This window comes from Balaenoptera acutorostrata, chromosome 3 (assembly GCF_949987535.1).
Source record: "Balaenoptera acutorostrata chromosome 3, mBalAcu1.1, whole genome shotgun sequence".
In the NCBI taxonomy this organism is placed as follows: Eukaryota; Metazoa; Chordata; class Mammalia; order Artiodactyla; family Balaenopteridae; genus Balaenoptera; species Balaenoptera acutorostrata.
In genome coordinates, this window is record NC_080066.1 from 88,086,842 (window position 1) to 88,104,517 (window position 17,676).

The 17,676-nt window shown below is 40.8% G+C and overlaps 1 protein-coding gene and 1 long non-coding RNA gene across 4 annotated transcripts in view; one reads left to right on the top strand and one right to left on the bottom strand.

Moving 5' to 3' along the window:
- Positions 1-17,676, top strand: part of SHC4 (SHC adaptor protein 4) — a 132,629-nt gene that overhangs the window by 71,017 nt on the left and 43,936 nt on the right. For 2 of the 3 annotated variants that reach the window (XM_057543942.1, XM_007170441.2), the window contains 2 exons: positions 10,658-10,711; positions 14,218-14,269. In XM_057543942.1, the coding sequence (XP_057399925.1) occupies positions 10,658-10,711; positions 14,218-14,269 (106 nt within the window). Of the gene's footprint in view, positions 1-5,340; positions 7,035-10,657; positions 10,712-14,217; positions 14,270-17,676 lie in introns of those variants that run through there. The other variant, XM_007170443.3, reaches the window with a different exon arrangement.
- LOC102999774 (uncharacterized) lies at positions 5,115-6,830 on the bottom strand. Its single transcript, XR_450010.2, has 2 exons — positions 6,695-6,830; positions 5,115-5,345 (listed from the first exon to the last, which is right to left on the bottom strand). It is a non-coding gene; the product is annotated as an uncharacterized LOC102999774 (long non-coding RNA).

A 17,676-nucleotide genomic window follows, 5' to 3' on the forward strand; every position in this document is an offset into this window, starting at 1 on the left:
GGGGAAGGGTGATGTTAGGGTCAGTGTTCTAGCTAACCGAAATTTAAGCAGAAAACATTTTCTTCCAACCCTTAAGATTGAAAAGCCTTCTCAAATGTTATTGTGTAAACAACTTTTTCATCTTTGATGATTTATGATGCTATGGTGTGCCTGAGTTCTCACTGTAAACATTATTTCTCAAAGAACAGCATTGCTGAAGCAAATATAAAAGATATACAGGCATTGGGCTAAATATGTACTTTAACCTAGGGCACTCTTTTTTGACTTACTTTTTATTTTTTAAACTAAATTCCTTATATCAGGTTATTTACATATGTTAGAGTCTAATTTTTCTTTGTCTAATATGTAGTGATTTGAGGTTCTTAGTATATAAGTTTTTACTGTGTGGAGTGCTGTTGATCAGGGACTCACGCAAGGTTTAACATGTACTTGTCAGTGGTAAAACACTAAGAGGCTTTGGGGTCACATGTAGGTTGAAAGCCTGGCTTTGCCACTAACAAGCAAGTTACCCTACCACTCAATTTTCATCATCAGTGAAATGAGGATTATAGTCTTAAACATAGAGTTTCTGAGAAGATGGACTTAGCAACAGTATGTGTCTTATAGGGTTATTTAGATTAAGTAAGATCATATAAATCACTGGATGTAAATCACTCAGCACAGTGCCCGTTGCATGGTGCATTTTTCCTTGAGGCCTTTTCGTATACTCAGTACTTAGCAGGGAAAGCATATTCTAATATGTAAAATTATAAAATTGTCAGTAACATATAAGTACAGTTATAAACATTTTGATTTCCATTTTTTGCCAAAAAATTCACTTGCAGTTTTTTTTTTTTAATTTTTCTTGGAGTATAGTTGATTTACAATGTTGTGTTAGTTTCTGCTGTATAGCAAAGTGAATCAGTTATGCATATACATATAGCCACTCTTTTTTAGATTCTATTCCCATATAGGTCATTACAGAGTATTGAGAAGAGTGCTATATTATTTATTTATTTATTTATTCATTTATTTATTTTTGGCTGCGTTGGGTCTTTGTTGCTGCACGCAGGCTTTCTCTAGTTGCGGCGAGCGGGGCTACTCTTCCTTGCGGTGTGTGGGCTTCTCATTGTGGTGGATTCTCTTGTTGCGGAGCACGGGCTCTAGCAACGCGGGCTCATAGTTCTGGCTCACGGGCTTAGTTGCTCCGCGGCATGTGGGATCTTCCCTGATCAGGGCTCGAACCCATGTCCCCTGCATTGGCAGGTGGATTCTTTTTTTTTTTTTTTTCATTTTTAATTATTTATTTATTTATTTACTTTGCTGTGTTGGGTCTTCGTTTCTGTGCGAGGGCTTTCTCCAGCTGTGGCAGGCAGGGTCCACTCCTCATCGCGGTGTGCGGGCCTCTCACCATCGCGGCCTCTCTTGTTGCGGAGCACAGGCTCCAGACGTGCAGGCTCAGTAGTTGTGGCTCACGGGCCTAGTTGCTCCGCGGCATGTGGGATCTTCCCAGACCAAGGCTCGAACCCGTGTCCCCTGCATCGGCAGGCAGATTCTCAACCACTGCGCCACCAGGGAAGCCCCCGGCAGGTGGATTCTTAACCACTGTTCCACCAGGGAAGCCCCCCTGTTCTATATAGTAGGTCCTTATTAGTTATTTATTTTGTATATAGTAGTGTGTATATGTCAATCCCAACCTCCCAATTTATCCCTCCCCCACCCCGCTTCCCCCCACCCCTCGTAACCATGTTTGTTTTCTACATCTGTAACTGTTTCACTTGTGGTTTTGAGGTTTGCTTTATTTTCTAAATTCAAAAGCAGAATAAAATACATTGCTTCCACAGTAGTATAAAACACCATAGAGGAAAATGTTTAATATGAAACAATTTAAAATAGATTCCTGTCTGGTTGAATCAAGATTGGTTATCCAAGAGAGGTGATACCATTGATATCTGACAGCAGAACATATGGGGCTGTACTTGGAAGATGCAGCCTATCTGGGTGGAAGGTGAAACATTCATTGTCCTTCGGATGCTTTGCCCTCAAGACATTTGTGGATGTAAAATTTATTTTTAGTTTTCACCCATGTGGATGGTACCAGGGATGCTCAATTCTTTTAGTTATAGGATTTCATTGAGTATAGGAACCCTTGAATTATCTGAGTTTTGTAGGAGAGGAAGAGTAGGCAAAGCGAGAGCCATCACGATGACAGCTGTGCAGAATCAAATGAGCATTTTTAAAAATGGCTCTTTCCATGGGTGACTGAAGTGAATGGGGAATTTAGGAAGAAGAGGGTTGTGGTGTGTATGGTGGAGGGCATAAGTTATTCTCAAAATCTCTTTCCCCTCCGTTACCCTTTTCCAGGCCACTGCAATTAGAGCTGGTATTGCCACACGTCCATAGTCTTTCAGGCGAATAAAAGGAGGGACAGTGGGCGTGGGTGGCTTCCACGACCAGTAGTTACAGCAAAGAGTTGCTTTGGGGAGTGGCTCACATTTTTTCTGCACTGGTGGCATGGAATGGGCTGTGTTCAGCCCACCGCTGGAGTGGGGATCAAAGTTGGGATCTCATTGATATTAGACCCAGGGGCTGATTTTTAAAAATAACTTTGAAGTTTTCTGCAGACCTGGGGAGAATGGCCACGGGGGGTGGGGTTTGGGGTGTAAAAAAGATGTGCCGCTCTGGATGCTTAAACTCAAGAAGTTTTATACGTTCCTTCAAAAGGACAGCTAAAATGTCCAAGGGTTAAAGGCAGCAGAGAAGTGACCTTGTAGATGTAGCATGAGAAAATGATTTATCAATTAAATTTTCCTTAAAGAAAACTAGCCTCTGAAGTTCTAAGATAAATACAAATATCCTCCCCCCACCCTTAACTTCAAAGATATACTTTGGATGGAAAACATAAACAGCTTCAAGTTTATAGATACATTCATAGATGACAGAGCATTTATGGGTCAGATGGTTCACATTTATCTTCAGTCACTGAGAACATAGAGAGTGTAACCATTCACTCCCAGAAAATGTCTCACAAAACCTCAGAGGCAGAAAATAAGATATTAAACACGCAAACATGCAATGCTTGCAATTTTTAAAACTTACCATATTTGGGGATGGGAAAATATATTTTGCAAAAGCAAGTTATAGGGGTTTTTATATAGTCCTTGTTTTAAAAATTCAAGCAACAGACTTCCTTGACATACTTTAATAAGGCGTTAAGCAAAAATGTCAGTCTGAGCAGCTCCTACTCCCACTATTTCTCTACTCATTTCTACACTCCTATCATCGACTCTAACAGCTACTGAAATTGAGAAGGGTAATAAAGAGATAAGGTAAAACGGGCAGAAAATGGAGACATCCTTTAGTCTCCAAGAGGAGAGGCAATTCAAACACCTACAGAGGCCAGGCAAGTAATGCAAACTGTCCAGGTTCATGAACACACAATGGTGCGAGCACAGTGATAAATGATGAGTGCTACTTGGTCTCCACGTTGGGGAGACAACCCTGGGGAACATGGCAAACAGAATACTTTCCCTGTGTAAAGGCCTATCAGATGCTTCCGATGGGACTATAGGTCAAGGGCTGCCAGGTCTTCCACTTTTGGGGGGGGGGGGGGAAAAGAAGATGGAAATCTGGGAGTTCTGCTGCTCTCTCTGTATTATGAGATGTTGGTCTTTAATTAAGAAATTAAAATTATAAGCATGAGCCAAACAAAATATATGTGTTATTGAGATGAGCCAATGTGGGACATCTGATCTAAGCAAACATTTAGCTATGGATAGACCTAGAAAGCTCTCCACAAATCACACTACACACTTATAAGTTTAAGTTTGCTCTCCCCATTCTACATCCGCACCCTCTCCCCCCATCAAAGAATCAGGATTAGAACGTCCCCAGAACTCCTTTCTTTAGTTTATCTGTTGATATAGATGTGTGTATATCTTCATTTAATCCTCACAATTTATAAGGTTCATCCAATTATCCTTATTTTCAGTTCAGGATCCTGAGGCAGAGAGATTAATCTACTCAGTTACAGAGCTATAAGCAGTGGAGCCCAGATTTGAATCAGGTAGGCTGGTTCCAGTCTGTGATTAACTGTAACATTTTAAAATGTTACCCTTTTCTACCTTTAGTAAATATTAACAAGTATTAATTTCAGTGGTCTCTCAGGTTACTGCCTAGTTTTAAGACCAACAAACCAACCATCAGAGAAGTGAGTTAGAGAGTCCAGGTCTTTCTCCCCCAAATGAGCCTTCAAACCCAACAGGGAGTGGTTTTCTTTCCCCCTCCTCTTGCTCCCTACTTGATCCCTAAGAGAAAGAGAATTACACTTCCTGGTTTGTAGATCTGTTCTTTTCTGAACCTATTTCCTGTCATCTTTATCTGGAGGTAAATGCAACTAGTCAGTTTATGTGTACTGGCACCCTTTTAAATCTTTGTCCAGAGTCCTGTTAATTCACATCACACAAGCGGTTATGTATCCAGACTCATAACTGCATCTACAAGCTGTTTGAAAATGCAATGAAAGAAGTGAGCCGTGGGAGAGGAAGTAGGATTAAGATGTTTTAAGTGCCACTACTTAACCTTCTATCTAGTCTTCGCCCATCTATCACTCCTCTCCCCTGCCAAGCTCATGTCTGAATTATGATCATCCTTACTTGTCAGTCCTGTATTTTACAGAAAAGAACCCCCCTCCCTAAAAGACAGGATGACTGTAACATAAATAAGGCTCCAAGTTGTCCTGTTGTATTGGATGTGTCCTTTACTGCCATAATGGAGTAAAAACACCTGGTACCTTTTTACTGATCCTAAGACCTGTTGGTATATTCAGTTTTACTGGGCACAGCCTTCTGACTAATTATTATTCACACAGAACATCAGCATCTTAATAACCACAGTAACATCCTTATTGATTTGGCAGTTTTTCCCAGGTTGGCAAATTCTCTTATAGGAATTTACTAAGTTTAATTTCCACCAATTAATTTGTAATCTGGTATTTGAAGCTGGAGCACGTTCCCTTATAGTCATTAAGTTTAAATCATAAGGTGATTCCAACCATACAATAAAACCAGTATAACACAATAAAAAGTAGTATTAGAGAAAGTATGTATGCAATACTATTAGCCAAACAAACAAAATACACAGAACAAGAAATTTTTATTATCCCCAATGCTGGTGCATAACCAATAACAAGCTTAACTAGAGGAGGAGACAGAGGGAAACTTCAGATACCAAGGTGGATTTCTGGGCAGGTTTAAAACCTTTAAGGGTTGTTCATGAAGTCTTTTTTTAGGTGTAGGGCTTTCCTTTTACTGGACAATTTTCACTTAACAGTTCTTACATTATGAAGTTCAACCAGAGTCTTTTGCCTGTAAAAAATGAAAAACAGAGCAAGTAAAACAGAATATTTCTCTAGTATATACGGATGTTAGAAATAGTTTGTTTTCTTTGTACTTTCACATACACATTAATGTCTAAATTTGAAACTTAATTATTAAGGACATCTTAATTTTTGACTCTTAAAAATGTTCAAGACAATGAATTTTCTTGAATTAAAGATTACAGTAGCTTTAAAAATGATCAAGATACACGTACAAACAAAATCTCAGATGCTCTTGGAAACACATTTTAAGATATAGCACACATGATACGTATTTCTTTTGGGGTTTGATTATCCTTTCGGGATACTGAAGAATACTCGATTTATTTTACACTAAAAATTTAGCTTTTGATAACCACGGCTTGGATAGATCACAAAACGGAACCTGACAGTTTTCTCAATATGCTTTCAGTCCAAATAACTCAAAAACATCTCAGGTCCTAAGCTGGATAAATTAGTTACTTTTTCTCATATAATTAATATCAGTGGGCTCTTGTACTGGCAATCTGTCTTGGTCATGACTTACTCTTGCAAAGCCACCCCTTACAGTAACATATGAAAGATATTTTCCTCAATGCAAGGAAATTAATCTGGATCAATAACAAAGTCAAAGCCATAAATGTTTCAGGCCATTCTTGAAAACAGATTTCAACAGTATTAAGATCCTTTTTCTTTAACAATTTTCTTCCTTTTTCATAACTGTGCAGTCACTACTTTATTCTACAAAAAAAAAAAAAATTTTTTTTTTTTTGAAGACCAAGTTTTTCATTGGCACGGAACTATTTGGAATGAACCCAAGAGACAGTGGAATGCCAGGTCTCTCCTCAAGTAGTTTCCTCCTCTCTTCCCAGCGTTTAACTACTCTCTATCAATAATCTCATCGCAGCCGAGCTCTTCGGTCAGACGATTGACAACCATGAGTGAAAAAAGCTCTTCGATAAAAGCCAACTGATCAAACGGGGTCTTCTCGTAATGCATCTGAAACCCGCCATCCAGAGCTGCTTCTCTTGCTCTGGAGGTTCTCAAAAACATCTTGTTGGCTTCTTCAAGGGCCGCGGATACTCTGTAGCCTGCGCCACTCAGCTGCTCCTCTTCCGGATAGTCGTAGTCGTCCTCCCAGTCATCGAATTCCTCGCCCTCGTCCTCGCTCTCGAAATCAGGGCCCGCGATCTGGCCTGGCTGCTCCCCAGGGCCGGGCCGGCTGGCGAGGCCTCGCTGCCCCCGCGGCTCCGCCATTGGCTGGGCGGCCTCCTCCTCCATCGGGCCTTCCTCCTCCAGCTGTGGCTGGGCCCCGGCGCGGGAGGGGTTCAGGGATGGCTCCCGGCTCCCGCCGCCTACCTCCATCTGCGGAAGGTCATTCTCGCCAGGCATCACATCCATCTGCAGGTCATTGCTTTCCTCATAGAGCTCGGACAGCTCGTTCATTTCAGACATTGTGCAAGCGGCTCAACCTCCCCGCAAGGCGTTTTCGGCAGGATCGGAGCTACGCGGCCGTGCGGTTCTGCGCTTGCGCAAGCACCGTGCGCTTGCGTGACCTTGTGCGTATGCGCGACCCCCCAGACACCGCCTACCCCTCGGAGCGCTGTTTGGGGGCCGGCAGCTCGCAGTTCCACCCCAGGAATGTTCCCGGGGCCCGCTGGTTGGCTCTTCGTGCGTTCGAACTTCAGACCTAGATGCTGTACGTGCAAGAGCGTTGCTTGGCCTCTGCCTTACCTAACCGTTCTGCTGCTTATGATGCGATAAGCTTGAAAATACGTGGCTTCTGTAAGACCCCTTACTCCTCCTCCCTCATCGCCCCCCTCCTTTCTCTCCCTCTTTCAGCTCCTACTCTTTCCCCCATCCCCAGGCAATCGCGTCTGTTCCACAGTTTTAACTGTTTATCTGTGCGCTAATGACCGCTAAATCCGCACCTCCAAACCACACGATGTTCTCAACCACAGATCAACACATTTAGAATTTATCCATTCATCTCTACTATTTTTCTCATTTAAAAAAAAGTTAAATTCACAAATAAGTATATTATCGGTGTTCTTTAAAAAACCAGACAAGAAATATATAGTCCCATTTCATTTCGCAGGAGATAAATGTACACTGTTACCGGTTTGGTGTGTATTCTTTAAACCCTTTTTCTTTGCGTTTACATGAATCTTTATGTCCTCGTGAAAAAAAATCTTATTTTTTTTTACATGTCTTACGTAATTGTCTTCAACTGACAAAATAAGCAAACAAACAAACAAAAAACCCTCAGCAATGTCTTGAAGATTTACCTGTTAGTATACATAGACATATATTTTTTCATAGTATTCTATTTGTATAGCTATACTGTAGTTGACCTAACTATGCACAAATAACTTTCTATTTTTTGATATTACAAACTATGGGTAATTGAACATCCACATGTGCCAACATTTCTCTAGAATAAAAACCTAGAAGTGCAAAGGTGGAATTGTGGGGTATGCATACTTTAGTTTTTAATAAATGTCAAATTGCTCTCAAGGTTGCTGTACAAATTTAAGCTCTAGCCAGCGGTGTCTGAGAATATCCACACCGTTACCAGACATGATTTTGTTGAACTTTAACAATTTTATCAATTTAATGGCGTCTTGTTTTATTTTTTATAGCGTTAATTTATTGGAGATTATCTTTCACTATGTTTATCGAACATTTCTATCAATATTACCTCTGAAAATTAAATGGTCTTATTTTGGGTTTATTTCTTTTTCTTATTGATATAGGAATTTCTTATAAACTCTGTATATGAATACTTTGTTTCACGTGTTGCAAATATATTCTCCCTGTTGTTTCTTGTTTTGGGGGTCTTATACAAAAGTTTAAAAATGGGTTTTCATGCAACCAAATCTAAGGGTTTCTTTCCTGTCTTTTTCTTTCTATTTAGATGGATTTACCTACCTCAGAGATCATAAGCATAACCTTTTATCTGTCTTCTAATGTTTGTGTAGATCTTTTATGGATCAAACATTTATTTATAAATAGCATGAAGACAGGATTTATTTATATATTTTTTCATATATGTAGCTAATTCAGCCACCTCTGCTAATTTAATCACTTGTCCTTTTGTCTGCTATTTGGTGCCACACCTATCATAGACTAAAAGACCACAAAAGTGTCAATCTGTTTTTAGACTTTGTAGTCTAATGAATTTCTATAGTTTTATAATATGTCTTAATAATAAGGAAGATCTTGTCTCTTTGTTCTTTAAAAAAATTGCCTTAGCTCTTCTTTTTTTTTTTTTTTAAAGAATTTCAGATTGTCTTTTATAGCTACTTTATTTATTTATTTATTTATTTTTGGCTGTGTTGGGTCTTCGGTTCGTGCGAGGGCTTTCTCTAGTTGCGGCAAGTGGGGGCCACTCTTCATCGCGGTGCGGGGACCGCTCTTCATCGCGGTGCGCGGGCCTTTCACTATCGCGGCCCCTCCCGTTGCGGGGCACAGGCTCCAGACGCGCAGGCTCAGTAGTTGTGGCTCACGGGCCCAGGTGCTCCGTGGCATGTGGGATCTTCCCAGACCAGGGCTCGAACCCGTGTCTCCTGCATTGGCAGGCAGACTCTGAACCACTGCGCCACCAGGGAAGCCCGCCTTAGCTCTTCTTGCACATTTATTCTTCCAATGTGAATTTTAGAAGTAGTTTGAAAAGTTCCCTGAATGGCATTGGTGGAATTTTTATTGGAATTACATGGAATTTATAGATTAATTTGGGGGAGAATTGCCTTCTTTACGGTATTGTGTTCTCATCCAGAAAGGTGATATATGTCTTTCTACTTGTTCAGGTCTTATTTGTACCCTTCAATGAAGTTTCCAAAAAGTCTTGTGTGATTCTTGTTAGTTTTATACTTAGGTTCTCTTGTAAAATGTACCTTCCCCCTCTCCCCCATAAAGTGTCAAATTGGCTATTGCTGATACATGGGAATGACGTTGAAATCTGTATATTGATTTTGTTTTTAGTAATCATTTTAAACTGAAACATAAATATAGAAAACATAAATATAGAGTAGTGCACAAATCATAAGTGTGTAGCTTGATTATCACAAAATGAACATGTTTGTATAACCACTACCCAGATCAAGGAACACCATTTGCAAGATCCTAGAAAACCACTTGCTTTCTCTTCCTTTGCACCAAAAGTCACCACTATCCTGACTGCAAACAGAATAAAATACTTTTGCCTGCTTTTGAACTTGATATAAATTCAACTGTGCAGTATACAATCTTTGTGACAGGCTTCTTTTTGCCCAAGAAATATATTGTTGCTATGTAGTAACCCCTTGTTTGAATACCACAATGATCATCATTGGGATTGTTTCCAATTTGGGGCTATTGTGAATAGGGCAGTGATTATCCTTATTGAGAAGATCTTTTGGTGTACGTATTTACACAATTCTTTCGGATATACATCTAAGAGTAGGATTTCTTGGTCATCATATATAAGCAGCTTCAGTAGATTCTGTTAAGCAAATCTGAAGACAGGATTAGCCAGTTGGTGCATCGTTGTTTTAATGAACCCTCGAAACAGTATGACAAATACATCTCTGCAAGTTGGTCATTACACTGTGGTTTCTAAATAAGCAAGCCTAGACTCTCAAGTAAAAGAGACAATCTTCTTGGCTTAATTAACGCAGCTCACTTGGATAGTCTTACTTCATATTGAAAGTCTTAATGTTAGTGCCTTAGTAAGAATACTTTTGGTGGCAGATGACTGAAACTCAATTCAAACTAACTTATATAAAATTAAATAAATAAAATAGAAAAAATACATAAAAACATAAAGGGGGGGGGAATGTATTGGTTGAACTGATGAAATACACATTACCCCCTGACTTTTCACTGTTTTTAACTCTCAGCTCTGACTTTTCTCCAGAGGGAAAGCTTCATTTTCCAGCAGGCTTTTCCCACATGGCAGCAAAAGATGGCTCCTAGAAGCCTTGGGCTTATAGTAAGGTCTTAAATGGCAGGGAAAGATGCATTCTATTATTCATCTCAGTTCCTCCCCAAAGATGTTGATTGACTTTGCTGTATCCAGTGGGATGGTGTTTTCTGATTGGCTAGGCCTGGATCATGTATCCAGATGCAAGGAGAGGGGTAGTGAGATGGGCATATCAAACCCACCTGAACCTCATGGTCTAAGTGGGATTATTATAGAACGTGGGTGGAGTGGTTTCCCAAGGCATGCCGAGCAGGCAAAACCAAAACAAGCAAATGTATGTGCGTTACTGTTAGATGGTATGTAATTAGGTGTAATTAGCTTATAGCATCATACATGTTTAATTTGTTTATGTTTTCCAGATTATTGCAAATCATCATATGCAGTCTATTTCATTTGCTTCTGGAGGGGATCCGGTAAGTATGAATTCATAAAAGTTCTTTTTATAAGAGTTAAAATAACTTCCATGTAAAGCATATTAGCCACTACCTGTCATTTCCAAATATCTTATTACAGTTTGTGAATGTAGCAGGTAATCAAAAATTTGGTTTTGACAGAATATTTCCTGTCACTGAATTTTTTTTAAGTATTTGGGTTAGTAGATGAATTTATAATACTCCATTGTGTTATTATGAGAAGCTTCTTGTAGATAATATCCAGTTCATAAAAAACAAGCATGTCGTACGTGTTTTGCCGGTCCTCCCTCAGAATTCTTTTCAATGCAGAGTTCCAGGCAGATCCCACTAATCAACTGGATTTGGTATACGAGGGGAAGCCTATTTGCCATTCTGGCCGTCAACCAAGGCAACTAAATCTAATCCGAAACGAGCAACTAGGTTTGCAGAAACTCATGGAGGGAACGCTGAGCTGGGGAGAGAAAACTTGCAGTTCCTCCCTACCAAGAGGCCCTGTGATGCTCATTTCCCATGAATTGTGCGGGACTGAGTCAGTGCTCTCCCTCCAAGCCCTGACCTCCAACTGCATCAGCTGTGGACCAGGGCAAAAGGAGAGGGTCATTGAAGCTAGGAAGCCTGTGACTGACCAAGAAACAAATCTGTTTAAACTGAGGGAGCAGGAGGAGGATTTTGCTCCTCTGTGACGTTGTGACATTTTTCTTGTACCTTGAAATATAGAGTTGACCCTTGAACGATGCAGGGATTAGGGGCCCCAATCTTCCACCAAGTCAGAAATCTTCGTATGACTTACTGTGGGCCCTCCATATCCCCAGGTCCTCTATATCCGCCCTCCATCCGGCCTTGTAATCTGGCTTCAACAGTGACTCCAAGGATGTGTTTGGTAGCAGAGAGGGTTGACTACCAGTCTGAAAAGGCCCACATTGTCTGTTACTTCTCTTCCTAACCCATTATAACTCAACCATCCATGAAGGAACTCGAATACTTTCCTTAAGCAATTTAAAGTAATGAGTTCTATAAGAGTAGCGTGAAAAATAATTGTTGCTGTTTGCTCTAAATTTTCCTTTTCAAGTTTCAATGGTTGCTGTCATTTTAGAATTGGTATGAAAATCTTTATTTTACCCTAGGCATGCCCTGCATGGTGTCTACCATAGTTCTCCAGAATCCTAATTCTTTTTAGACTGTCTTTATGTGCCTTCAGTTCTTTATTTCTTTCAACCAACCAAAGCACTGCCCCTACAAAGACAAACAGTAAAGAATTGTAGCCACTGTGGGAAAGTTTGTACCTACTGAATTGAGTGGCACCCTTGTGCTCTCTGCAGCTGGAGAGAAAGCCTGCTGGTTTTAAATAGAAAACTGGAGCGACCAGAAGCCTTGGCATTAGAGGTCCCCCGAGTGAAGTTCTACCCTCAGGTCAGGGAGGCAGAATGGTGGAGTGCCAGGCTCTGGAGTCAAGAAGACTTGACTTATTTAGACTCTAAGCTTCAGGGTCCTCATCTGTAAAATGGGGAATGATCACCCTTGCCTCAAGTGCTGTGAGAATTAAGTGGAATGGTGCATGTAAACTGCTAGCACAGTGCCTGGCACAGGGTGATAACTGTCACCACTGTTGCTAAACTGCTAGCACAGTGCCTGGCACAGAGTGATAACTGTCACCACTGTTGCTAACACATGTCTGTATTTCCTTAGGACACTCACTGAGATAATTTACAGCTTCACAGATAACGGTCCAAGGGGAAGGCAGCCAGAAGTCTCCATGGCCCAGTGTAGTACCCATTCTTTCTACCATTGTCCCTCCAAAGTTTCAAAAATACTGGGTGTTCCTCTCATGTCTCCACCTTGCTCACCCTCACTTTTACTCTCGTCTCATAAACAGTTTACTTGTCTTTCTTCTTTCAGCCCTGAAGGCAGTTCTTGGTAATGCTTCTGTGTCTGTATATGCTTTCTTCATCTCAAGAATGCATTATGAGTATGTCAAAATTAAATATATTTCCCCCCACTATTTGTGCTTTACTTTTAACATCCTTTAAATTCTCCCAGATATTTACAGTTATAGAATTTTAGGACTGTGAGAATGTTGGAGACTCTTTTGAAGATGAGGAAACTGAGGTCTGGAGAGGGCCCACGACCTCTTTCCCATCAACTAATATAGCAGACAACATTGCTAGCATCATACCACCTCTTCAACTTTAAAATGAGCAGCCGAGCCCCTGGCAATTGTGGCTTTGCTTCTAAATTATATAATGTAAAGCTCATAGATATGACCTTATTTATTTATAAGATATTTCAAATCTTTTGTCTTTTTGCATAAGAGAGATTTACTTAGGTGTGTGTTATTTTTTAAAATAACTGAAGACAAGTTATGCTGGCCCTGAGATCCGTTTCCTGGATGATTCATTGTGGGTTATTAAGTGATTGTCCTTGAGGGTATTACAAACATGGGCTTTTATTTCCTGCCAGTTGACTGCATCTTTCCTCTAGAGAGTCATACTTCTAATCTGCAAATGGCATTGTGTGTATTTTTTTTCCTGAGAACTGAGATAACAAAAAGCATCTTTAATTATTAAAATCTTATCATTCATCAGCATACTGTTTTCAATAAGAGTCAGAATTACCAAGTAGCTTTTTGTTTATTTGTTTTTGCAAAGCCAGCAGCATATCTCTTTTTTGTTTAACGTAAGTTTAAATGGTGCTATTATATCTTTCTTTTAAAGTTTTTTATTTTTATACAATTTTTAAAGGTAAAGTCCATTTACAGTTACTACAAAATATTGGCTCTATTCCCCATGTTTTACCATACATCCTTGAGCCTACCCAGTAGTTTGTACCTCCCATTCCCCGACCCCTGTATTGCCCACCTGCCCCCCCCCTCCACTGGTAACCACTAGTTTGCAACACATCTGTTTCTGAACTCCTTAGGTTTTTCATGGGTTCTCTTTTTCAAAAACGATCTCTCCTTTCTATATGTTGATCAAATAAGTGCCTTGTATTTTTGCTCTCTTATTCCGTACGTTGCACTGCACACAAGCAAGCTAACAACCATAAAACCCATGTCTCTTTAATCAACTTATTTTCTGATGTATGTGGTATCTGTTTGGGCAACAGGGAAATCATGGTGCCACCTCCTAGTCTGTGACACCTTTGTGACTGCGTAACCCCTGGTGTTTCAGCTTTCAACACAGGAGAGTTGCGGTCCCTAACCATTTTTTATGAATGTTTGTCCTAACATATTCCCTACCTGCATTCTCTTTTGTTCTTAGTGACATGGTCTGCCTCTAAATTTTTAATCTTCAAATTCTCTCCCCAAGGGGCAGAGAATGTGGAATCCACAATTGCTAAATATATAGTGTATATTTGTTTATGTTCCCTCCTAGGATGGCTTTCCTTTGCTCTTTAAACAGAAACCTTAGTATCGGTCCTTGCCTGAGTATCATATCCTAAACGTACTCTTTTCATTCACCAGTAACAAGCCATTCATTTTAAATGCAATCATTTTCCCTTTTTTATAGGATACTACAGACTATGTTGCCTACGTAGCTAAAGATCCAGTTAATCAACGAGGTATGGAAAGCAACTTCTAGATTTTCTTAAGAGCTGGTATATACCAACTTTAAAAAGTAACAAGCACTTATTTTCAATATGCAAAGTGATGAGAATCACTAGAATGCTATACTGGGGTCTAGAAATATTAAGTAACTCTGAGTGTGAAATAAACAGCCCTGCTAGCAGAGCAAAGTAGAAAAAATATATAGGTGGGATTTAAATCCCACAAGTCATTTGAGTCATTTACATCCCATAAACCAAAAGGCTTATCATCTATTTGTATAAGCGAAAGAGAAGCTGTTTTGGTTATAGTAAATGGGGCTTGCTGCCACATCCCCAGTGGACAAATTAGTTACCCCTAAGACTGAAACCAGTGACATCATTGGCCTGCAGTGGCCTTGGCAAGTGTGTGTGTGTGTGTGTGTGTGTGTGTGTGTGTGTGTGTGTGTGTTTATATGCATTGAGCCTGTGCACTTGCTGTTCAGGAGCCTGGCATGTCACTCTGTCTGGCTTTTTCTCATCTTTTGGATCTCAGTTTAAATGTCTCTTCTTCAGAGAGACCTTCTTTGACTGATATACTACCATCTCCAGTAGTATATGCCACCCTGCTGTGTCATAATACTTTATTTCTCTTCTGTTGACAGTTATCCCACATTTTTGTTATTTTATTTACTCACTTGTTTATGTGTTTAGTGTCTTTCCTTTCTACTGAAAGCTCCTGAAGGGCAGGAACCTGTTTATCTCATTCACCGTTGTTTCCCAAGCGCTCATCACAATGCCTTGCACATAGGTGATGTTCCATAACTATTTTTGTTGAATGACTGAGTGAATGGAAGAGTGAGTCGATTAGTTGTCTTATCCCAGGATTTAGCAAGGTTACCTAAGAAACTCACCTTCCAGCCACACTTTGGATCAGGGGCCTGAAGTTAGGCCATTGAGCCTCTATAGACAGACATGCTGAGTGTTGCTTCTCATTCCTAACTCTGGGACATTCAGACTCCTCTTAGGGACGAGAGTTAGGTTGCTTCTCCTTCTTAATTAGAGCCTATGAATTGAGCAGCATCCCCTGTCACCCCAGGGGTGGAGTTTGCCCCCAAACATTTATTAAGTACACATGGAGTGGAATTTGGAAATTCAAAGAGCTACAAAGACACAGAGGCGGAAATGTGCATGGCAGACTGGGGACAGATGAATAAAACACTAGAATGCAGATTGTGTTTGGAGGAGAAAAAAGTCAAAAGGGCATCTAGAGGGCAGATAGGAGAGAGCGAATAAGTAGGAACTTATTCCTATGGGCAAAAGGGTGGAGAAGGCTGTTCATAAAACAGAGATTTAGGAAGGTTGATTTGGCAGCAGGATGCAGTAGATGGATTCAGGGAGGGAGGGAGGTCCATTTGGAAGCTATCGTGATTGTCAGAAATGAAATTACGAGGACCAGCTGCTGGCACAGGACCTGGCACAGAGTAGATGCTCAGTAAATGCAGGCCAAGAGAACATGGCTCGATGGGATGGAAAGAAGGAGCAGGTGACAAATACTGTGCAATACTCCATTAAAATAGACTCTAAACTACATAATAAAGAATGGATATTGCTCAACGAGTAGATAGGAGAGACAGGAAGTAGTGAAAGGGAAACGGGGGAGTGGGAACAGAACACAACAAAGGATACCAGAAGAGCAACCGCTTTTAATCAAGCCTGAGCTTCCCTAAAGAATAAAAGTACAAGTACGCTATTTTTGGGAAGGTCTCTGAACAACAAAGCCCTTTCTCTCAACCTGAAAAGGGCAGGGTGAAAGGAAGAACAAATAGATCAGGAAATCCAGATGTTCAGTAACTTTTCCATCAGTCACTGAATATCTCAGGCATGTCATTGCCCTTCAGTAAACAGCAGGAGGCGTTCAAAGATCATGCTCGTTGCTGAGGCTCATGGTGAACAGGATCCACATGCTGGCAAATCTCCCTGCTTGCTTAAGCGAAATAAGAGAGGCAGAGAAAATACGATGCAACTCGTTCACTTTGAAATCTCCTGTTCTGGTGTCCAGGTAGTTCATCAGAGCTAAGTTGCTAGAAGGGGATCCACGGGGATCCCAGCCTGGGGATTCTGCAAAGGCATTTATGAGAACTCTTGACTGAGCTCATGGATGGGATTTGAGAGTTGAGAATAGATTCAGAAATGGTTCAAATAGAGGTTTCAGGGTTTTCTTTCTTTAGTCCCCAGCCCCGTGTATAGGAAGTAAGAAAGGTGCTGGAGTCAGACAGTCTGGGTGGGAATCATAATTCTCCCCCCATCTCACCATAGGCCTCTGCCAAGCTGTTTCACATCCTGAACCTCAGTTTCTTTAAGTGGGAGAAATAACATCTACTTGCTGGTGTTATTGGGAGGAGTAACTGAGGTAATACAGGGAAAGCATCATTTCCTTTACAGTCTCTTCTCATCTTTCTTCTTTAGGGAAACAGGTCTGTTAAATAGCTAGATGACTTAGAAATATACGGTGATTTTCTTGGGCAAAAAAGTTAGTATCTCCTCATCACTTACTGCTCCTTTTCCTGTCCCCTCACCCCTTCCCTTGTTTATCTTGGTTGGGAAGCCCTCTGCGAGAAGCCACTCTGTTCACAACATACCCACTGCTTGTACATCCCTCTAGCGTTAAATCCTTTCCCCTCACCTGAGCCTCTGGACTTTAATTCCTGTACAAAGGTACCAACACAGCTCTTGAGTCCACAGATAATTATCAATTACATACTAATATACAACGGGCTGAGGTAATTGTTGTGGAAGAAAAATAATTCCTGGCCACCATGGGCTCATCATCACGGGGGAGAGAAACAGAACCTGTAGGGTGTGCAGGAGAAGGAGGGGAGCATAGCGAATAGTGCCTGGAGCTTGGCAGGTGCCCACGTAGGCTTTATGCAATAAGTGAGTAAAGGCACAGGTGGAAGAGCTGTGCAGTGAGAGCTTGGGGCTGTGGGTTTGGATGGTGGGTAAAGGTGGGATTGCAGAGAAAGCAAAGAGTAGAAGTAGGGGAGCCATGGCTGAAAAGGTAGGGAGATTGTGGAGGCTTTGAATGCCAGCCAAGAGGTCACTGGGAGCTGTTGGAGATTTTGAGCTTTATAAAAAATTATTCTGGCTTCTGCCATTCTACTGAAATTATAAAATCATAATTTTTCTGGCCTTTGTATCTGTAGAGGTGATATTGGAGGGCAGGAAAGCAGTCTGGAATCGTAGAGTCCAATTTGGAGGACATCTCATTGGTCCTGGGCAGGGGTGGTGATGCTTTAAACTGCACTGGGGGAAGAAGGGACGGTCTGGACAAAATTGTGAACTAATAGTACTTGGGAGCTATTTAGATACGAGCATTGATAAAGAAATAGAAATCAGGTGATCCTGAGGATTTAATGAGATATTGTATGCAATGCAGATATCTC